The 25,859-nt window shown below is 32.1% G+C and overlaps 1 protein-coding gene across 2 annotated transcripts in view; it reads left to right on the top strand.

The window, feature by feature from the left end:
* Nucleotides 1-21,399, top strand: part of LOC112603538 (protein charybde-like) — a 37,666-nt gene extending 16,267 nt beyond the window's left edge. Inside the window, exons 1-4 of one of the 2 annotated variants that reach the window (XM_025352156.1) lie at nt 19,650-20,088; nt 20,364-20,556; nt 20,713-20,868; nt 21,006-21,399. In XM_025352156.1, the coding sequence (XP_025207941.1) occupies nt 20,031-20,088; nt 20,364-20,556; nt 20,713-20,868; nt 21,006-21,090 (492 nt within the window). In that variant the 5' untranslated portion in view covers nt 19,650-20,030 and the 3' untranslated portion in view covers nt 21,091-21,399. Of the gene's footprint in view, nt 1-19,649; nt 20,089-20,363; nt 20,557-20,712; nt 20,869-21,005 lie in introns of those variants that run through there. The other variant, XM_025352155.1, reaches the window with a different exon arrangement.
* The last annotated feature ends 4,460 nt before the right edge of the window (nt 21,400-25,859 follow it).

The raw sequence follows: 25,859 nt of genomic DNA, 5'->3' as shown, positions 1-25,859 counted from the left end.
ATACAAATATACAATACACGTATATTTACTCATAAAATATATCGTTATGACCCATGACGACATGTTAAAAAATTGAAATTTTATCCTTCCGTTTTATTTTTTCATCTAAATTGCATTAGTCTTAAATATATTATTCAAACAAACTATGCGTATTTTAATAGTATATCTTATGTATTGATTTGCAGTCAAGGTTAGAGAAAGACCGATGATAATAATATGATAATATCGTTTATATTACCATCAAATTTTTCATTTTTAAATAAATATTAACTCCGACAAAGATGGTGTAAAATGATCAATGACAGCTGCAATCGTTTCAACTATCACTGAATCGCTTACCGGAATTATAGATGCTGCTATCACTAATATATACATTAAGCATTTTATAATACATAAAATACCTATCTGTTGAATTAACTGAACTAGCAGTATTCTATTCCTCGGTGGAAAAATCTCAAATACCTACTCAATTGTCACTTCGCGATTAACACTACAAAGTACAAAAACAAAATACAATTAATATTTTTAGGCAATATTAAACATTACTTAAATTGCATTTAAAAAGGAATGAAGTTACTTATTAGTTATTAAATCAAATAAAATTACTGTTAGAACTTGTTTACGTTAAATAAAAAAAAATGATGATTTTATTTTATTAAATATTCTTATTTTTATTATATTATCTGATATTAATATTTAAAAGTCTTATAAAGTACTTGGTAGTAATAATTTAAAGACTTCCTCAAAGTATTTGTATGCTTAAAATTAAATACTCTTTTCTTATTTTATATATTTAGCATATTCAGTTCAATGAGGTAAAAGAATTTAAAATATCTTAGTGGGTCATTTGTATTTGATAATAAGATATAAAAGTATAATTTATATTATATAATACAAAATTTTTATTTTTGTTTATATTTACATTTAATTAAATATAGTTTCAAATTTTTAGAGCAACCTAAAAATGTTAAAAATATATGATATTTTTAAATAAATATCGATAGACATTTAAAGTTTATTTTTTGAATCAATAATAGCGATTTTAGTTATCGTGTTATAATTCAAAAATTATTATTCGTTATAACTTGAAATATTTTGTGATTAAATTAATTAATTTCAAAACATTTTACATTTTTAAATTTTGTTGTATAGTAATATTTTATAATAATTATCATACACAATATTATAAATCATAGAATATAATACCGATGTGATTTTATTTGTTTAAAGTGAAAATTAATTTTATTTACTGTACTAAATTAATTAGAGAAAAATAAATTACTAATAAATAATAATCAATAGGAATAATATTAATATACAATAAAATTTCTTTGGAAACATTCTAACTGAGCGAATTGTTTTTCGTATTCAATGATTTGTTTTTGAATTCATGCCTATATATAAAAAAATATAGCCTATAAAAGGTGTATTATTATTATTATTATTATTATTGTGATTTCAAACGAATTGTATTTTAGTATAAAAAGCGAATTGCCAATCGTGGAGAACAATATCCCAACCACCGCCGCCGCCGCCGCCGAATCGGTGAAAAAAATAATTTACAAAAAAGTTTTAATTCGAATAATTAATCATCAAATCCCCGCCGTACGTTGCCTCCGGTCAACCGGCGTCCGCGACCCGTGTTTCTCCCTCCGGACTCCAGAGCTGCAGTACAGCACATACACACACACACACAATACCGATAGATGTCCAAGGACGCAAACACCAGACACGCACTTAATCATTGTCCAATAACGTACGTTTGATGGTAGGTACTTTGGTTGATAGGTAATAGGTACACAATGTAATGTAATACATACATATGTATAATATGTAAGTGTATAATATGTATTAGTATAACGTGTGCCTGTTGCCTACATAAAAGTGGTAATACGGTAGCGAACGTTATTAATACCGTTTCGACTGAACGACTCGGCGATGATAACGTAGGTTGTTGGTATATGAATAGAACATTGTAAAATATAAATATTATAAACGTGTACAATCCATGTAATAATAATAATAATAATAATATTATAGAATAATGGAACCGGTGAAGGTTAATAAAAATAACAAAACTAAAAATATTTCCAACCGTTTTCTTTTTCGTGTGTAGTGTATTGATCTGATTTTGTTTTATAACAATTTTCGTCGTCATATAGAGCAATAAAAAAATAAAGTAATTTAAGTGTATAGGTCATTTTTGTTTTTAGTGTTCAAAAGGCACTAAAAAGTTATTAGTTTTTATTTTGTGTTATTTACAAATAATGTTTAATAAAAAATAATTGTATAGAGCTGTAAAGCATAATATACATATGAAAAAAATTGGTATTCTAAGGCACTTTACAACATGAAAAATAAACCCCAAGAGCACAATAAAATAAAAATATCCATTTAATACATACGTATAGAAAATATACTAGTAAGTCTAATAATTTTTGTGTGCAACTAAATATGATTATAACGTCTTATAAGTGGATGTTGTATGTTAATACTTAATTATTTTAAACGATAAATTGTTGATATAATAGGTTAAAATAGGTTGATACTTTTCAAAACTTTTTTCGATTTTTAAAGCATACATTTTCTAAAAATCGTAGTTAATTTGTCGACTAAAAAAATTTAAAAATTCTCATTATAAAAGCGTATCTTTTATTTTCAATTTGTATCACGTTATTTTGTTGTTCTTTATCGCAGTTTTTTAAAAACCGTTTTAAGCTCAAAAATAGAACAGTTATGTTCGATTGTATGCCTGCCAAAATTGGAAGTTAAGACTCTTTAGTCTTTACTTAGCAACTACCACTATCTTTTACTTCCATTTTAAAATAATAAATAATACATGTTTAAATGAAATTCCATCCAATAATCAAACGACTAATTCAAGATACCATTATAGACTATATTTTATATTTCATTATACGGATATTAGTACTTCATAATATATATATATATATATATATACATTAATACTGAAATACCAAATAGGTACTGAATTCTTGCACGATGTTTAACACATCGACAATAAGTCACAAAATCAGCTTTGTTAGTGACTAAATTTTACATATTATATATATATATATATCAGCAACCAACAATAGTAGTCAATAGATACCTAAATGCTTTAGCTTCAGTGATCTTATTGGTGATCTCATTAACTATTATAATTAATAATTATTATTATAATAGAACTGAAAATTATTAATTATAACATCCCAAATGTATAATATGCGTACTATGGTATCAGCATTAAATTATTCAAACTGTAACTATACCGTATATAGTTGTTTATAAAATTTGTATAATAATATCAATATAAATATTAATGAGACAACGAAATCAAGTTACACAGCCTGTTTTTGATAAATCATGATTGGTAAAAATAGACATCGTAATAAGCAGTCATCAAAACCCACAATTAACGATACATTTAATCGCCATTAAAACTAATAATTTTATATCACGGACATCGTAGACAAAATGCAAACGCGTATTGAGTACCGCACCGCTGAAAACGAATATTGGGTACCAACTGGACAATATACCAATGTTTCTACCATCATCGTTGATTTTATTATAGTCTATTAGTCAATGATATTAAATTGTATTTACATCCACTAGTCACACACGATATACGCAAATTACGCGACAGTGACATAATATTACTATTGTCGACTGTACCTACTGTGTGTCTATCTATAATACATGTATGATACGTATTATTCACGTATAATGTATTATATAATTAAATTATCGATTTCATTTGACAGCGGGAAATGATATTATTAAATTCCACTAATTCAGAATGGTTTACAATTTTTATTATACCAGTACTAGGAATATGATTTAAGATGCATCAATAATAATTGATAGACCCACTTTCGTTAAATACAAATATCCACTTACCATAATTCATTGTCCGCCAAATTACCAAATGCTGCACACACGCTTTTTAATGAAACCAAACAATAACTATACGAGTATGAATTATATAACTAATATACTAAGTTGAAGGTTAAGTCCCGTGAAATAATCAACTTAAATTGTCTTTTTACCTGAAGTTAATTACTGCTATTACAAGTGATCTACAAAACTCAACAAAGACATAAAGCTCAAGGTATATTTTTTTATTTTTTTTTATTATTTAAGTACCAACGGCTGAATAAAATATCAATATGAAACTTTTTATTAATGATAATAAAAAAGTAAAAAAGTGAAATTAGCGAAAAGTAAAAAGGATAATATTAAAAAAACGAAAAATTACACATCACTTAAATGTATTAAAGTATTAAATTATCTAATTGACTGACGATTCTACAAAAATTGCATTAACGATTTCTATGATAATATTCAAATAAGTACTAATAAAAAAACCTATAAAAAAAAATATGAAATTTCTTAAGCGATATAATAATTTCATCGATAGTACGTAATACGTTTTACTAGTACAATAATTTGGAAATAAATTAGTCAACGAACGCAAATGATCTCTTTATAAATATTAAGCCATCGAGGTATAATAAATCACAATTATCTAACCTAAAGGTATCTGTAAAATTGTTAATAATGTTTTCTATATAAGTACATATACATAAAGGCGTGTGCGCCGAGGGATAGGGCAGCTGCTCTGCCTATTTTTCCAAATAAAATTTCAAAAAAATATTATAATGTAATAATTTTATATAATTAATAATAATATATTAACATTGTATGCGCGGTGCACGACGTTTTTGTGTTGTCTAACTTAGCGCATAACGCGATGATAACGAGTGTAGATACTTTGCTTATAGTTTATACCGTAGAGGTAATCCAGCTTAAATCGCGCCAATATATTTTATTATCAATTTTTAATTAAATTAATGATATATAAAATTAAAATACTTTACATCACTAATATTTATTGAATTAACTAATAAGTAATAACCAAAAAAATATTAAATTATAATATAATATAATCTATACATTCTGCTTCCCCTGTCAGCAAGGTCTGCGCACGCCTATGAGTATCGAGTACATATTATTTATGTTTTTTTCTAACTAAATGCATCATAGTAAGACAATCATTAATACTTAATACTTATTAATTTCTTTAAGTGCCACAGAAAAATGAAATCATACCTATTTATGAAATAATATTTGCTTATAAAAAACTAATGTTACAAAGGAACAGAGTACAATATTAAGAATTTATTATTATTATTATTATTGCTGGAGCTATAGATTTCAACTATAATACTGTTTTATAGATGTGTTTGTGACAATTCGTGGGATTAATTTTTGTTTTAAATTTCGTTATACAACGAATTCAATAACATGAAATGTATACGATCATACGAAGTGATCGTAACACCTGGATTATTTCTTCGGTATATATTTTTTAATCTATCATATTATGATTATAATATTATACGTCTCTTGTGATATTATAATAATACTATGTAATATTATGCGTTTTTCACCGCTCGAAGTAACCCTACTCTAGCACCTACGACTTATGAGCCGAATAACAAAATCCAGTCTCGATTGAAACCGAAACGCATTAATTACAGAAAATAGGATTCTTCGGTATAATACGAGTATGCCAACTGACCGTTTTAAAACAAAATCCTGTAAAACAATTCTGACGACGGCGATGCAATGGATTATGTATTGTACGCATTAAAAAGTAAACAGACACCTATAAATTATTATTACTTATTTTATACAAACGTACTGATTCGTCGCGTCCCGGATTGTTCGTATCGTTTTTAGCGAATGCGTCGACGATTATTGTCCCGTCGGATAGATTGAACGAAAAAAATATAATGACTTGATCTGATTTTTTTATGGAGGACGCGTGTAACGCGTGTTATGTTGTATATTTCACTATATCTATGATATATTATCGCATGTATAGATCGTTTACATCACAGGAAATGTTTTTTGTTCTTTTGCTAGCTATACAGTGTATTAAGTAATTAAAAAATTTTAGGTAGGTACATGTGCATTTTAGCTTTCATATTCATAAAAAACGTGAAGGTTTCGTACGCGAAGTATTAGTTTAGGACCAATTTGAATCTTTCACGGATGAGTCAACATCAAAAATGTAAATATATAAATATTAATTACTTTTCGCAAGCGTATGTGTATACTATATATAAGTCATGTAAATTATGCATATCAGAATGTAAAAACTAGGAAAAAAATTATTAAAAATTACGCTTCAAAAATATAAAAACGACAAAGTACTTTTATATAATTACCTTTAGATTTATATTAGATGTATCATAATAATATATGTATACATTATACCTACATTATATTCTTATTATTCGAAAAATTAGTGTTGGTTATAGTCTTTTTTACGTGTATTAATATATTATATTTATTCTTTTTATTCCATAAAATTATCAGGCCGAGTTAGGTTAGATATTATATCAGAGTAAAAAATGGTATACATTACGAAAAAAAAAGAAGACGCCTGGTTAGGTTAACCTAACCTTTGCGGCGGTGGCGTTTAACGTTTTTTATCAAGAAAATCTCGACAGTGGCGAGTACTCGACGGAAGAGAATGGAAAAAACCCGAACAAAGCCTATATTATATAGATACAAGTGAACAAGTCCGTTAGGTACATATTATACATGTATATTGACATAATGCATATAAATATATACTTTCGTGGAAAAATTGAGGATGAATTTTTTCTTTGTTGAGGTTGGCTTTTCCCCTCTTACCGACACCACCATACAATAAGAGTCTTCGCGCCAACTATCGTGTATATATCCAGTAGGTATTATTATATTACAACATTTAACCAAATCCTATATTATGTACACACATATATAAACGCACTCACATATGACGTGTAGATATATATTAAACATGTAGATATATAAAATATATATAACGTGTATATAGGTATATGCGCATCGGATTTCACCCCAAGCGCTGCAAGGGGGCGGGCGAGAGTCTAAAAAAATAATAAAAGGGAAAACTACGACCGCTGTAACGGAATGAGGAGAGGAACGAGAGTGAGAGGGGCGGCCTCCCCTACCCAGCGTTACCACTCGCACTTTGTTCTCCACCACCCGCCATCATTTATACGTATATATATTATATAGATGTCGAGCGTTAAAAATCAGCGGCGTCATTGTCCCCCTATGTACATAAGGGCACGCACCCCCCTCCCCCAACCCATGCCGTGCACTCAAAGTCACCCCTCGCCCCGCACAGCTGTGTAGATCAGGAGCGGTGGTAGTGGCGGCGGCGGCGGCGGACGGATGAATGAAGTGCACCAGGACAAAGAAACTGACAGTGCGCATGGCCGCGGCGGCCGGTAACGATTTTCCGGCGTTCACCGCCGCCACCGCCACTACCCTCCCCGTCCACGTACGCCAGCTGGTCGCTGACTGGCTGTGTGGCCTTTACCCGTGCGTGTGGCGTTCCACGGCGTCGCCTTTGTCAAGGTTGACTATTGATTTGCCGAGTCGATGCAACGCGTCCCTTTGTTCGCAGCCGAGCGCGCGCGTGTCCCTTTCGCTTCCGAACGTGGCAGCGATAGCGATATAGTGTTTTGTGCACGGCGGTCTTCGAATCGCTCGCTAATGTTTCACTAAAATGTGCATTTGATAATTTTAAAAAACGCGACTTTTGACGTTCAATGTAATTGCGTACAACACACGTCATCACATTATCATATTATATTATTATCGTCACCGCGTCTCCGCCTTTCCGCTTTTGACTCGCACCTTCTTGACCACGAAACCTGCGTGCGAAAAAAGGTTTTTCGTTTTTGGTTCGACGTGACCTGCAGTGGCCGCGGGTTGAACCGTACGAACCAAAATTAATATACGTTTAGGAAAATCACTCTGCCACAGTATACGTTTCCAGTGTTCTTTGTCATTGTGTAGGTATCGCTGTGTTAAATATATTAATGTGTTGAATTCGAGTTCAACGATAAATCATTGTATACACCCAGGAAAAATAATTCAGAGCAGGGACCACGTGTCGCCTTTATTTCTAATGATATATTTTACTTTGATCGTGTGACTTAAAAAAATCGTATCAACATAAATCAAAAAATACTAAAAAAATAGATTTTTGTTGCTTTTAGTATCGTAACGATTTACTTAGGAACAATGCAACAGAGAACAAAATAACAGGACCGTCAAGTTTTTATAACAAAACTTATGATCATCTAAACGCCCTAAACCATGACGATTACGTATAACACTACGATCATTGAAACTGTTCTGCAAAAACCGTGTTTCTGTAATTCCGAGCTGAAAGACTTCCCTTAAGATGTTTTCACTTATTATACGATTCATTTCCCGTTTAGTTTTGTTTAAAGACAGTGTCTCTTGTCCATAATAAATTAAACATATTTTCATTTTATACATTAACTATAGTTTATTTTTACATAATTTTATCGTATTTAGATCATTACATTAGTACACAGTTTATTTATTAATTATTTACCTCAAAAAATAAAAACTAATTTCTTGGATACTCTTTAAACCTATTATTACTTTAATTTTTATAACGCAAAATTCAAACTATTAGCATAAGTAAAATTGTCTATGTTTGAATAAATATAAATTGTACCATATTTAATTCTTAAATCGCTACGATTCTGTCAAGTATATATTGCAATGGTATATCATTTAACCATTACCTATAAATGGTCTTTAGTAAAACGGGCGAGTTCCGCGGCCCGGTACAACCAACTTGTGCACATTACGACTTTTATACGACGATTATTGCGTGATTAAAGTTATAAATGCATCCTTGACCTGAACGCGTAATGATGGAACATAAAAAATTGCACATTCAATGATCGAAAGAAAGGAAAAAGCTATACCTATTTTTACAGTTCGATGTTTGTGACGGTTTAATTCTCGTAGATTTGTCGGTTTTTATTATCTTTTAAATTCTGTAGTAGGTATACTAAGTAGTTAATGAATCGTTATTTGCAATTACCGACGACACGATCCGACTGAGCGATATAATATGCTGATTGCTGTTAACCAACTGAAATGATTCGATTTTTTGTTTTAGTTGTAACGTTATTGTATTCTGTCCTTGCAATATTACAGTTGCATCGAAAACCATATTACCGCAGCGACATATACGCTACACACGCTCGTTTCTTCCTTATTATAATATTTAATGAAAAATATTCAATTCGATTCTATTACATATTGGCGTAAAATTTGTATTTGAAAAATTAAAACCATAACTGAATTCAAGGACCGAGGAGAAGAATGACATTTTTCGTAGGTAAATAAAATATAATTATGATAGAAAATAATAATTCAAAAAATCTATTCAAGTATAAAATTTATTTTAATAATATATTATTCGATACGATACATAATTTCTATTTTTATATCGTGTAATTGTGTTTAACTATACGTGTATACATCGATGATGATAATGTTATAAATCAAAGACTGGATAACTAACAATTATTTATTTATTTCAGAAGTTTACAACCTTTTATCGATAAAAATAGAACATTTTTTCCATGTCACACGTATAAACGAGTCTTTAATGTTATTTATATCACAGTTCTATATTTGTTGTACTTTTCACATTTGTGATTTTGATAATATAAAAGGTTTTTACTGCCAATAGGCAAAATGCTGGTATAAGGATTACGTTAAATACGTATTATAAATACTAAATAGCTTATTTACAAGTCAATAACAACAATAACTGTACTATTATTGATGAAAACAAAATTTCACTAAAAAATAACATAAATTGTAATTTTTTATTATATTATAATATTAAAGTTATTATTTATTTATTTATTATTATACATAGGGATAGGTACATTTTAAGGCAATCATTTCCTATGATTCTTTAAATATTACATCGTAAATGCTATTTAAAATATTTTATTTACAGTGTTCACTGTTCAACATAGTAAAGGGTTTTTCGCAATCACGATAAAGAACAAGCCTTTAATAAGTTGCTCTAATATTATAATGTTTATACATTAATTCTTTACTTAAAATACGCTTACAAATATGGTACTTATTATGTTAACTCAGTCTAGTGGTTTTTTACTGTAAAATCTGTCAGCTAATGTTTCGGTGAAAATAAAAGAATCGGAACGTCGATATGTACAGAGTGTTGAACATTTTCCAAAGCCCATTGGAGCGATGCTGTGAAACTCCTGTTGTTTTTTATGGCGTAAATAAACCTGTATAAGGAATTGCACGCTTCGAAAACAATTAATTTGTTTCGCTGTCCGTTCACAAGTACCTACGTAACGTTGGTTGATCGACAAACGGCAGTTGTGTAAAGGTTAAATAATATTAAAAAAAAAAATAATAATAATAATAATAAACATAGATTTTCTCTCAGAGTTAATTTAGCGTACCCATCTATAGCCTATCTATATATCCATCTACACCAGAAATAAAACATAATGGTACCAACAAAAGGATCGAAAACCTTTTGTTACCTATAATATACGACGATATAGTCCCGCATAAATGTATAATATACAGTAAAACCAAAAATAATGGCTCAGGTTTCACAAAAGTTTAAATAATATATTATGCTATAATAGGTACATATACTAAAGAAAGAAATAACTTCGAGAAAAGGTCGACGCAAACACCCTCATATGTACAACGATTTTCTTATAGAAAATAAAATTAATGTCGTTCAATTTTACTTTAAGCATTAAAATTTAAAAGACCTAGAATTTACAGATGAAAAGCGTAGTACCTATCATTTATTTTGCCGTTTAAAATATGTTAACAAATATAATATTGTTATTATTAATATTATTCCTTTAAGAATGTCGAATAAATAAGTTTTCCATAAGCTAGAGAAATCGGTCCAAAATATGTATACTTACCCGATTTCTTTTATTCATTTATATACAATAAACACGCAACAGTGAGAATAAATATTATAAAGATCTCGAAACTCGACTGTTTGTAGTCATAGTAATAATGTACTATGTCTATAAGTAAATAATATAATGTATAATATATAATCATAATTTATTTTGTATAAATAATAATTATTTAGTCCTTATAAATAATATTTTTTTAACCATCATTATACAATGGGCACAGTGTTATTTGCCCTCAGACAATATTATAGATTTTATTCAAGGCGAAATTATTTTGTTATCGCGCTGACTAAACGAAGTTGGTTGTGACTTACTAGACATGCTGCTCCGATTCGATCTACAATGAATGTATTAAAATAAATAAATAAATCACTCACTGGGTGCATTTCAAAGTATGCCTGGCAAAAATAAGATGAATATCGAATGCATAGATCCTTAAAAATTAAACTCGAATAATTCTATCATAACAATAACGTTAAACGTTATTACGTGAGTTTTCTTAGCTGCATACAAAAATGCAATGAAACTTGTCATACGTTATATCATTAAACTGTAACTTAACCTAAATTCCTGACACTAACTCATCCTGATACAACTCAGTAGCTTAACATCTTAACTCGTTAATATCTAATGATAAATTTAAATATCATCTACATAGGTGCATATGTGCTGTGGAGTATATTCATTGTACAGTTGAAAATAACCAATAGGTACAGCCATTTACGGGGTATCTCATCTGTCTCACCGTGCGTCCTCGTATATGTATACGAAAACGTCTATCATAGTATATCTATTTGAATATTTGATGAAAATCTGTGATTACAATTTTACAAAATTTGCATAAAAATAGTTCTGCATAATTTATGCAAATTGACTAACTCTATAGATTTAGTAATTACAAAAACCGCAATATATTGCTTTTCCGAGTTTAAATAATCTAAAATTTCTACAAATTATTATTGAGGTATATTTGATTCACAATATTACCCAACACATGAGATTATGAACTTCTAAACCATTGCTGTGATTTTTTTAATACCTTGTTGCACAACCGTACGAATACATAATATACAATATATTATTATATTAATATTGTACAGTACTTAGGTAGGTATATTATTATTTTAACCATGTTCAAAGTAATGGAAAACGAAAAATTACCGATGTCGTAATCGTCTTCGTCTAGCTCCTGTACAACAAACGAACGATTATTATACGACCGGTTAACACCCACGACCATTGTCGTGAGGTTTTTTCACCCATGAAACCGGCCGGGAACAATCTTAGCCGGACCCCTCGCCCCGACCCTATTCCACTACCCCACACCTTCGCTACCACTACCACAACCATCACCCGAGCATCATTGTTGTTATAGTCGGTCATATTATCATTATGGTACGTAGGTAATAATTCTTTTACATCGTCGTTGCAGCTCGTACACAATAATATAATATTCTCATTGTCTGATCGAAACCAGATTTACGTCTTTCTACTATACACACGACCATGTACTATACCGTATTAATATACTTACTCACTATAATATGATATTGTCACTATCATTGTGTGCACAAACGGTGTATGGGTAATTTTTTATACTCTCGTTGTGCATTATAATTACACATAATATAATATTATGGGAGACACTAATCCGCGCTCAGAAATCCCTGTGAGAAGACCACACGCCGACGCGAATCGACCGGGGACAACCGCGCGCGCAATGGTCAGGAAAAACGCATCAACCCTTTTGGGTATTTTTTTCTTTATTATTTTACAAATGTCCTCAGCGCGAGGGGACCGTTACTATGACGGTGATGTAGGAGGGGGAGAGATCGACAAAGAGGACTATTCAACTCGTACAATTTGTGTATGTATATATGTTATAAATACGTACATGTATAGGTATACTTAACACAATGTCCCTCACTGCACGACTATGCATATTATTTAGGCATATATATCGATATCCTTAGCACGGCATACACGCGGGATCTATCGATCATTGGACGATGCCACCCCTCGTTGTTATTATTATTATTTTTTTACAATCCACACAACTGCCACGCTGTACATACATTATGTTTTTGGCGTCATTGTGTAGTCCTCGCGATTGCAACGGCGATTTTTCGCGTACAAACAATTCTATGCTGGCATACTATACATAGGTACCCTGAGTACTGGCGATGACAATAATATGTAAGTACACGTTTTTGTCGTGTGACATACTTAATAGGTAACCAGAAGTTCTATTATGAACCCTAATCTTTTTTTGTATTTTTTGAGTGTACCTACCTATTACTTATATACACAGCTCATAACGTGCAAAACTATCGTACCCGTGTCTTGTAAAATAATTAATAATATTAATACGTGATCATTAGCAATCTGAAATATTATGACATAAATAATAAATGTATAAATTAATATCATAGACCATTCGTTCGTTGTTGATTCTAATTATACTTGTTTTTATAAAAAACTAGACTAAACTGTAAGGCATAATATAATATAGTATTGAGTATATATAGATAAAAAGACGATGTCAAGTTACGGTTCAATTATAATAATAAAATGATAATAATATTGATTAACGTCCAACGGATAAAATATTAGCTATAAAAGTAATTTAAAGTTATTGGATTATATTACAGAATTATGTGGTATTATTTTTTGTCTCTGTCGTTCGCTGTATAAAGTTTACATACATTTGATATATTTACATTCGAAATCGGAATAATCAGATATCAGTGTGGTTTTATTTTTTAATATTAAAATACATTTCTTATTTTTAAACTTAAATACGATATCGCTCGCGCCGTTTTTTTTTTTTTTTTTTTTTGTGACATTTTATACTTTCAGTTATTACACAAAATATGAAATAATACTACAAAATAATTACAAACATTCATAAAGCACGTTGCAATTCGAATATTGGAAAAAAACTGACGAGAAAACATAGCTAATGTTCACGTTCTCGACGATTTACCATTTATATCGATATTAAAATAATTCAAGACGTATACCGCAAATGTGTAATATACCGTCTCCCGAACTCAACGTCGATTTATATTATTACTTATCTCTTTAACACAGTGACATATATTATTATACAATTCAAGTAAATTATAATGTAACAAAAACCACGTTCAATATGTTCATAATTTTATAACTAGTTAGTTTAAATTAGATAAACACAACTTGTTACAATACTGTAAATGCCTTGTGCGACGTGAAGGATATTTCAATATTTTTACTTTTAATACAGTTTAAATTGACTATAATTTAAAAACTGACATAGTGTTAATGTAATACATAATTTATTAAATTTAATAACAACTTTGTGGCACTAATGATGATTCATGCGTATATTATATGTACAATATGAGAAATACGATGTGTGATTTTGCTATATCGATAATATTAAGTACGCGTTCGTGATATATAGAGGTCATAAATAACAAATGTTAAAGAAATGTTGAAATCTGACGAAATTTCAATAAAAATGTTAATTTTTTCCAATATAACAGATTGTAATTTACAATGATTTTGAAAATATTAACAATCGAGACGAAGCCAATTATTGTTGCCTACACCGAACTCCTTGAAAACGTGTCGTCGAGTTCATCACTAAGAATATTATATTTTTATCTTTTCTCAACCAGCCGCGTACCATTTCCGTTGTTGAAGCACGTTGCGTTGCCTATCGTGATTGCAGGACAAGGCGTACAATTTTATTCTCCTATAATTATAATAATATGATCACTATCGAGTCTTGAATTTAAAAAAAAAAATGTAATTCACCGATGTGTTTTGTTTATGAAATCGCAGTTATTGAGTTTGTGTGATCTTGTTTTAAGTCTAGTCAATAATTACAATATTTTAATATTATTTATATATATTCTATCGTTCGTTGTCTTATTTAGGTTTTAGTTAATCCGTGTCGCATAATATTAACAGAATCAAAAAACTAATATTATTTATGAACGTCCATTTTCTGACACTGCTCAATATAATATCATTGAATGATTTGCATAAATTAAAAATTAATGACAATCGTGAAAAGTTTCTCAATTGCAATTATCATTATGAAATAGAATGTACTTCGTAATTTTTGTGCAATTTAGCGGTAACACTATACTGTAGATATTAAAAGGTTTAATTTTATAAAATATGTTTCATCCATAAATGTATGTAATAAAATATTACTATGATATTATATAAAAATATTATAATATTATATCAAATAATACAATAGGCATATAAGCTGCACGAGTGATGCAAGGTATAATTAATGGAATAAAGATAACATTATACAAATACATGCGTTAAAAATATATTCTGATAACTTTTTTCTTTTATATTCACGTATTTTTTAAAGAATAAATATTTGCACGGTATAATATTATATTAATTACTATTTTAGTATGATAAAAATAACCGAAACTTCTAGGACGAAATGGTTTAAATTTGTTAGCTCAGCATTTAATAACTATAGACTGTAAGACAGATAAGAAAAAATCAAACTATACATGAATATTTTTTATGGATATCAAACTCAAATAGTGCATGAAACTATAGGTACAAAGATTATTATTATTAATACAATGTGGACATGATTTTCCTTATCTCCAAAAACTATTTATTTAATCCTATACATAGAATTGGATAGAGTGCCTATTAATAATCATAAATTATGATAGACGGTGAACTAGCTGAGGAGTATACGGCTCATAGTTTGATCTTTACATTCCGTGTTTTTATTTGGTTGAAATTAGATTAAAAATGTTCGCTATTCTGATTTCTGACGTTTACGTGTAACCCAATACATGTGCTTTGCGTATTTACAGTATTGTCAATAAATTATAGTATATATTTTCGGAGAAAACATCCATTATTTATTTACTCTTCATTTTGAATTGAAGTTTCCTTATTATTTTATTGTTCCACTCACCGAACAATTTATTTGTTATATCGTAAGGTCAATGTAATTTATCTTCTTGTCCTGCACTGTAACGCAACTGACTACTGTGTGGACATATTATTTCGTATACAATCTAAACACCTTATTTTCCTTTACTTGACATAAACATTATATGTACATATATTTCTAAATATAATGTATGTACGTACTTAGCCACTTGGGCCAACTACGCAATAAAACTGTTTCTTCGATCGCTCGCACAGAAATAAAAACTTCCGAACAACAAAATTGGGGTTCACACATTTTAGTTAATGTAAATTATCCATGTAACTTAACTTGAAATTCATACATATTATTTCGATTATATTATTTCGATAGTATATTGAATTTGCCTATAGATTGATTATTACAAAAATCGAATTAAAAATTTATTTTGAAACATTATTAGTGTATATAAAATAACATTTTCGTAAGCCGTTGAGAACATTAAACACACGAAATCGTAGCTACTGGAAACGAACGAAGTTTTCGCAGTGAAAATTAATATCCATTAATCGGACGTCTAAAACTGATAATGGCCATTATTGAATAATTGAAATCATTATGTGGCTATTGTTCTAACACCTATATCATGTATTATGTGCCAACTACCAACTTTATAATATTATACTGCACTATGGCTATAGAGACGACGACGACAGATGGATCCTCGTTAGTACATGTGTTTACGATGTAGATAAATATTAATATTGATTCATAATATCTACATCGCGCTAATATGCGTGTCGCATGAGGACGTATACCCGCATGTGTAGTCTTCGTTTGTTTAACGCGCAGCTAGTACATTTTACGTTAGAAAAATTCGTTTTATTCGGTTATTTTTAATATTAGATATAATTTTATTGATGATCAAGATTTCCATTAAATTTTAAAATTTAAAACGCCTTCAACACTAAAATATCGAAAAAAACACCTTTCAGGACTCTCATAAATATTATTGCCTTTAAATTTTATGAATTCACCCTAATATCAAAAATAATAGGGTAAAAAGCCGAATTCATAAAATTTGCAATGTTATGCGTTTTTCAAGACAGAAATAACGTTGAACGGCTATAACATTTTATTGAATATTATAATAACGCTGTGCAGTTCTGTATCGTACACGAGATACAAGCGGTTGAATATAATATCATAATTTTCGACTGTGAATCAAATGGTGTATTGTAAGGGGCTCGCGTGTAGAAGCGTGACGACGATAATAACCCAACTCACGATATATTGCACCGTTAGGTTTCTCATACCCTGGAGGCGGGTGTTATTTTTTTTTTTTGGTGGGGCGGGCGTTGGTGATAAAAGGCTTGACAAAAGGGCTGATAGCCGTGTCCTATCTTCATTAAACTCGGATGCGGTAATCGGTTAGAGGAATGGTATCGTTGGCCGGAGGGATGGGTTAGTAATTTCCCCTGAGTAATAAGTACACCGAACAAAATATTATAGGACTATGTAGTGCACAGGTCAATATAAATAATATTATAAATTATTATTATACAGCGCGGTGTGTGCAGCAGCTGTATACCAAATTTCGAGTGATGTAACATTCGAGTAAATTTAAAACACTAACTATACGCGTATAATATTATATATTCTTATACAATATACGACAACGCGACGTTATATTATATCCGTATGGTTTCGTAATATTTATTAAATAAGGGATCAGACAAAAACTAATAAACTGAGTTGAATATAAGTTATAAAATATGAAATGCAATATTTAGGTCGGATATAATTCAGTTCCAGTAGATAAGTTTAGTCGTTTTATTGTCATAATATTAAAATGAAAGTTCTTTACATTTTTAGCCATTTGATCTTTGGTGACGTAGTGTAGATCGTTCAAAGTGCATTATACGCATCACACGTCATTGTTTGTATGGCTTCTCCGCGTTCACATCGTTCTAAATCTTAAATATTTCATTTTTTTTTTTTTAGTAGGTAATACTACACTTTTGACTGTGAGAGTGGTGCTATTCTTCACGAAGTTATAGTAATCATGACGACTATTAATTGAAAAAGAAAAGAACAAAATCGTTACGTATTTTATATTTTTCTCATAATCGTACAACGCACAACGCAATATTATAATATCCGAACTACCGCAGCCTAAAGCCTTTGTTCCATCTATCAGCAGTAGCAATATTATACGTGTATAATACTGTGGTCCGCAACCGCCGATCGGTTCGATCGAGTCGTTCGCTGTTCTCTCGCCGCAAATTTCATGAAGGTTTCGGAGTTTTAATTTTAATCGGTGTAATAATAACGTTCCAGTATTCCTACAACAGCAGCACAATTCAGTCGTTCAGGTTATGTTTAAAATCATTACCCTCCGTCGTTCTCCCCACCAAAAAAAAAAAAAAAAACCGTAAATAATACAACGATCTTTTGTCCGAGACCTATATTACCATTTATATAATACTTATTGTACGTTTATCCCATGTATGTTAAAGCATAATAATAATAATAATAATAATAATATATTACACTCTGTCGCGCGATTCACTCAGGACGGCTCCCGTTTACACGACTCTTGAATACCCGACGACCTTTCAACGTGCAATCCATCACGTATACACTCGTATCGCTGCGTTGCCGTTGGGTATTGACGTAACGTTGTCCGCTATTACAATATTATTTCGAGTGATTAACACGTACCAAGTGATTAACATTCGCGAAAACCGAACGAATACGCGACCGGATCCCTTCCACCTACCACACTGATCATTTTAACCGACTACCGGGTATAACGTATACGTCCTAATGGGCGGCAGCTGTCGTGTGACGGAGTTTCGGAGCTGGGGCGAAGAGGACTCGTTATAACTTATAACCGCGTTGTAGTAGCGGACAACGTATACGCGTATTTATAATATTATTTTGTCCGTACGAGATTTATTTTAAAAATCTGTTTCGTCACGACGCGTTTACGAGAGGAGTAGCGTCGAAGGCCGGCTGCCCGTGACCGCCGCGCCGAAAATTTCTGAATCCATTTTCGTCACGACGGTCGAAAGTTTTTTTTTTTCTCTCGTTTCCGCGGTAGGACATTACATGACTGTGCCGTAATGTCATCCAAAGGCCAAATCGACGATGAATTCCGTAAAATCGCCGCTTTCCTTTCTCCCCTCCCACTCATATGTGTACGGCGCACACGGATGGCGTACGTGCGGAACAAAGGCCAGCTCGGCGTTGGTTGTCCTATCTCTATCGGTCGGGTTTTTGGAACGGAATCGGATAACGACGACAACGACAACGACAACGACGAGGGAGAGAGAGAGAGTGTGAGTGTGAGTGGGAGAGAGCGAGAGAACGAGAGAGACGGCGCGCTGTGGAGAGATACACACTCACTCGCAGTTGGCGAGAGCCACACACAAAGAGTGTGTGAGAGAGAGAGAGTGAGAGGGAAAGCGCCGCCGTCGACAAAGAACGAAAGACCGAACAGATAGATGCAGCGATGGCCTGGTGGCGGGGCGCGGGGGACCGAGAACAAGCGTAATCGTCGGCGGGCGGGGAGAGCGGGATCGTGTGTATACGTGTGTAAGTGTGCGCGCGCGCGCGTGTGTGTGTGTGTGCGTGCGAGTGTATATTATTTAGGGCTCCGGGCCCCAACGCGCACGGAGTAGGATTTTCGGGGGTCGGGATGAGCGGCGGCGAGCGGGGGGTTATCCGAGGGGTCCCCCACTCGATTGCGATCGGCTGGTGCGACCGACCGCCGCCGGTGGGGATGCGACGGCAGTGGCGGGGCGCGGGGTTTCTTTGTTCGAACAGCTGATCCGCGTTAGCCGGCCGGCGGATGGGACTGCGACGACCGTCGACCGCCGCCACTCGCCAGCACAGCCGTCAGTCCGTACACCACAGCCGCACGTAACGTTTCGCAGTCGTTGTCGTTAGTCAGTCGATTAACTGCCGCGGTCAGATTCGGTTCACTCCTTAGCTGCTGTACGAACACCGACCGAGTATCACGCCAGTGTGTGTGTGACAGGCGGATCACTGTTATTATTGTTTTTCCGTTGTCGCGTTTCACGAGCGATTATTCGACGCCAGTCGTAATATCGTCGGTTTTGTTTTTTTTTTTTTATGAGAAGAATATTTAATCGCGACGATATAATATTTTCCTTTTAAACCGCCGCCACCGAAAATCAGTCAACATTTCTTTCACTACTTCATTCGTCATTACGATAGCTAGGCGCGAAAAAATTCCGAAAAAAATGGAAGTCGTACCTCCGTACTATATACAACCGTCGTACCCGGTCCATTCCACTCTCGGTACTTGCCTTTTTATTTTATTTTATTATTATTATTATTTTTTTTTTTTATTAAAAATTATTTTATTTTTTATTTTTACATCTCAATATTGATAATTTTTATTTTTTATTTTTATTCCAATAAATATAAATTAAAATTTGAAATTTTATTTTTCTAATAAATAATTAGAATATAATGTTAAACATTTTATGTTAATATTTCATTTTCTTATTTAAATCATTTATTTTTTATTTTTACATCCTTCTAAAGATCTGTGTTATTTTATATGTACACAGGAATCTTGAAATTGGAGGACATCGAGTCGGAGACCAGTGCGTTTATGGCCTTACACCAACGACTTGAAGAAGAACTTAAGGCCGCTAAACGTGCGCAATTGTCGTGCGGCGAAGTCTTATTGCCGCCTGACTTACTCCACCGAATAGCTCATGATGTTCTCAAAATGGCTGAAAGTGAACCCTGTGGTCTCAGGTGAGTTTAGTTTATTTTTCGATAACAATTTGTTTTCACTTCTCTCACTTATTTACTTGAGACCTCAGTACTTATTAGGATATTTTTTTTTCTATACTCGAGATTTTTTTTTTTTTAATCGATTAAAATAACTAATACATTTTTCTATCCTCACAGAGGATGCACTTTGTACCTGAATTTCGAAGGTGAACAAGAATGCCGGAAAATCGGTACGATCAAATGCGACACCAATACAGTGTCCACTTTTGAGTTGTTCCTTACTCTCAAACAAAACCCTAGAAATGCATGGTCACTCATTCCACTATTCATTAGGTAAGTTTGTCGAAACATGATTTAACTATAAATTTATTTACTCGCTCCGCCACATATCAAACGTTTGATGCAGCGCAGTGTTTTTTCTCGTAAATTTTCCGCCTTAACAAAATTCGTTTTTTTTTATTCTGGTGTAGGAATTTTACAAGCGGCGGCACTATAGTGATCGATCACGAATTCACAATAGAAAAACGGAAGCTGTATAGGTCTTTTTTAGAATAAAGAGCGCCGGATGTCCGGCGCTGCCGAACGCCAAATCCTCCACCTCCTTCTCATTATCAGTATCTCATCAAAACACCATCACCACTACAACTAAAAATCCAACCATAACTAGTACGACCGATAGTACTCGTACCACTAATAGCACCGCCGTCGCCGTGATTGAGAGAGAGCCAAGACTGATCCCCTCGGAACAGCCTGTGCGTTACAAGACGAAAAACACTCGTATCAACCAGTAGCGGTCTTTGTCGTCGTCGATATCATCAAGTAACAAAAAAAAAAAAAAAAAATCCCCAATTTATAATATTATAACATATACGTGTAATAATATATTGGTCTCGTGAGTGTTTGGAAGTGAATATTTATATATATATATATTAATTAAGTAAAACTAAACTTAAAAAAAAAAACTAGCATACGGCATGATATATTGTTTCATACGTTATAAACCGTGTGCGTAAGTTAAAAAAAAACCGATTGTGATCAGTTCTTTATGTTACGTTTAGTTTTTGTTCTCGTTATTATTTTTGTCGATACATTTATACATTGGATTATATTTATATTATATATATTATATATGTCGCCAGATTATAATATGATTATTATTAATATTTTTTTTCCTTTTTTATTTTTATTTTATTTTTTTACCCATATAAGTTGTTGTTCTTTATAGGATTTTTAATAAAAAATATAATATATATATATATTATATATATTATATATTCATAGAATGTAAACATTTAATATTAAATTATTATAGATTAGAGTTTTATAGAGTATAGTTAAAAAAAAAAACAAAAAAATATATTGTGTATTAGGTGCAAAATAATTTTTTATTAATGTACGTATTTTAAGTGAATGGTAGAGAGAGATATAAAATATATATAATATATAAAGTGAATATAATATTATCAATGAGGAATTATTAATCAAAACGAAAAAAAAATATGTTTATATTATCGAGTGTTTGATGTCGCGTGTGTCCTCCAGACAATGATAAAACTAAAGTAGAGTTTAGAATTTTAACAAATATTAACTTATTTAGGCTATAAATAATTCGCACCAAAAAAAAAAAAAAATATATATATATATATATATATAATATAATAACTTAAGCAAAAAAAAAAATCCCAACTCATCAGGCGTTTTTTAATTTGTTTTGCCAGATGTCTTTCATGTTCAAATATCTATATTGAAAAAAAGATATATTAATCTTAGCGTAAGTGTTCCTAACTGACATCACACATACAATTAATACAATATGCTATGCATTTATATATATTAATGTATATATATATATATATATATATGTTTAGTTATTAGTGATTTTAAATTATTTAAAAAAAAAATCCCTTTTATTAAGAGCTTTTATTATTTTGTGTGATTATCTCACAAATGTGATATAATTTAGTATATCTGTATATGTATATGTTTCTATAATATGTACATGTATTGACGAACAGAATGAGATTATTATTAATATGTTTAAAGAATTAATGTTGTAGGTCTGTCTACAATTCTTCTTATGCAAATAAGATAAAAAAAAATTTTAACACAAACACACCCATATATATATATATACGTATAAAAATGATTTTTATTTAAAATTGAGTCAAAAAAAAAAAAAATTAAGAATTGGCATTAAAACTAATCGTTTGTTTTTAAAATAATATTTTAATTTAAATAGGCTAGTGAAAAATACCTATGTATTGTGATAACGGATTTTGACTTTTTTCCTTAAATGTAAACTTTCAAATTTCGTAGGCTTTAAGCGCGAGTGTGATGTGAATTTTTTATATAACAGCCTGTTTTTCCTCCAAAAATTAATAATTTATAATTCTTTAAGAATAACTAAACCATTGTAATAAGATATATTTTTATTTTTTTATTTTTATTTTATTTTATTTTTTTTTTTTTTTTTTGGTTATTGTAATGTATTTCTGATCTCAGTGGCACTGCATAAAGTGTAATCTTAACAGTATTTTTATTTTTATTTTTTTTTTAAAGTTAAGCTTACCTTTGAATTGTGTTAAAAGCAAAATAATAAAATGCTGCGCTGATTTCGAGTAGTAGTACTGTACTACTCAACAAAGCGTTTAAAAGATTATATATTTTTGTTTGTATTTTATATATATGTATATATATATATATATATTATATTATTATACTTTTTTTTTTTCGTTTCGTTTATACGAAGAATCCCCTTTTATTGTGGCACAACCTCACCACCCCAGGCCAGTCTCATATCACTTCATAGCAATTGTCATTTTTTTTACTTTTGTTATGTAGTAGATAATGAACAAAAAAAATAATGCAAAATATAAAATTTTAAAATGAAAAATAAAAAAAAAATATTTTGACAAAAGAAAAACCGTGTTACAATTATTTTTTCCTTCTCCATCACCAGTATTTAAAATATAATTTATAATATTATTAGCAATAACAATTGCAATAATAATCGTTCGACAAAACTACGATATGTGTACTAGCTGTGTACTTGCCGCTGAAACACTGAAACGACGAACAGCCACTAACGCTACAACGGACCTCGCCGATAAGTTGTAAACGTACAATTTTAACATGAAATTGTTATTATTTTTAATTCAATTGTGTCCTTGGTTCACCGAACTACCGAAGTACTAATTGTTTCACACACCATAGCAGCATGTTGTTTTTGTTCAGTTTTTCGAAGTTAAAAAAAATAAAATAAAAATTGACCCCATTTCCACGGGGCCCGGGTCGTTGAACCACCTCCACGGGCACGCTAACCGGCAGAGGACGACATCGTGAATCGGTTGAAAGTATAATATCGCGTTGGATGACGATTATATTTATTATTATTCAGTGGCGACCGACAATAATGATAGTGATAATAATTGTTTCGCTCGTGTGCCAAGTGCGTGCGGCACACGAGAGACACGAGAGAATCGTGTGTGTGAAACTACACACACGAACTGCTTTGCCGTGCCGAGCATCGCGTGAGCGTTTATTCGCTTTCTATAAATCGAACTCGCCAACAATAAAATTCACGACCGCACGCCGCTGTAACTGGCTACCCGGTATTCGGTAACGAACTTTGGCGATGATATCAATCGATAACAGAACCGCAGTGGTGAAACGGTGACTACACTTCTGCCGCCGACCGTAGTTATGTTACAGGTCGGAAGTGGGAACAATAACATCGTAATATTCGTCGCCGGGTTCAGTGCTAGGCCACCACTTACATGTGTGTAAATTATGGCCTAAGCATGTATACTGAGCACGCCAAAAGATAATATAATTTAATATAATGTACCCCGTCGACACTCGGTGACTGGTGTATGGTGTATCCATTTTACGGTTTCGAAAAAAAAAGTGAAATAATATACATCCAATTCACCACATACACACTGCTCACGTGATAATAGGATAGTCGGACGACACACACACACACACACAGCGATCGACCCATAAAACCTTTCTGTATATTAACCGATTTCCCCACTTTACTAACCGCTGTCGTCACAATGTCCTTCAAACGTCTCCGATTACGACGGTAGGTACGAATAATGTGTGTTGCGTGTGTGTGTTCGCGCGCGCCTATGACCGGTCTGTTATAAATGTTGTGTTCGTCCAGAATCGAAAACACACTGTGCGCACAAGAGATGATTATTGTTATTATTATTATCGTGCTGCGCGTACACAGTCCCGCGGATCCCGTCGCAAAACCTTGTGGGCGGAAGTGGTGGTGTGCGTTGGGAAAAAAAATGAGCGAGGAATAAAGGAGACTCGGGACGAAATCATTATAATAATATATATTTATTTATACACGGCCGGTGCACGGTCACGAGATTTCGGTGCAAATGTAGAGGAGAAAGAGAGGTTTGAGATCTCGTTATCGAGTGTTCCTGTTAAGTTTTCTACCGCGTCTCCACGTCCGACTCGGAGATCGTTACCCGCTGCAGACCGCGATATGACATCAAAAATATTATAATGCTATAGAATGATTGCTGGAAACCAGTTCTCGGAGATCGCAGGCTCTCTGGTAATCGGTCGGCAGGAGGGCCGCCGAGACGTTGATGTGCACGAACATGTTACGACCGGTCGCCGGGCCGTTATTCATCCGGCGGCCGCTAAACCACCACCCGCTCCGCGCCAACAATAACAACGATTGACGACGACGACAATATCAGTCCTGGTCTGTTACAACAGGTTCGTGTTCCTCTCCCTCTCACCGCCCCCCTCCTCGACCATTAGTTATTGGAGTTCTTACGTTTTTTTTTCTTTTTTTTTTTTTTACTACCTTCTGATAGTCCAACGAAATGAACAACACACGTACACAAAATTTTATCACAGTGAAAACAAACATCCGAAATAACAATATTATTAATTTCGTGTTATTTATGTTCGACCAAGGACTGTTCTCTTATAGGCGCATTTTCAGTTTATTTTTGCGGGGGCTGAACAAAATGATGACAAAACATACCCGCAGGTCCTTGACAATTTTTTTGTGCATTTCATTACCGATACAATACGATTACATTATTTACATTCAACATTGTCATTATTATTCAGGCCTATCCCGTGAGCGGGTGTAGACTATACAGGTGTACACAAGTACACACCCTACACTATCATCAGCAACAAAATAATTTATAAAACCGAATAAGAAGCAATAAGGAAATAAGTGCTAGTTAAAATTAAAACGAAAATAACCAATTAATGTGTGATACCTATTACCTATCACGAATTAAGAGAACATGTCAAAGCACTATACAGTATATTTTGTCTTC

This window comes from Melanaphis sacchari, unplaced genomic scaffold, assembly GCF_002803265.2.
Source record: "Melanaphis sacchari strain LSU unplaced genomic scaffold, SCAv2.0 Contig10_pilon_pilon, whole genome shotgun sequence".
Taxonomy (NCBI): Eukaryota; Metazoa; Arthropoda; class Insecta; order Hemiptera; family Aphididae; genus Melanaphis; species Melanaphis sacchari.
The sequence above is the reverse complement of the archived record's forward strand: the minus strand, read 5'-3'. Positions and strand labels throughout refer to the sequence as shown.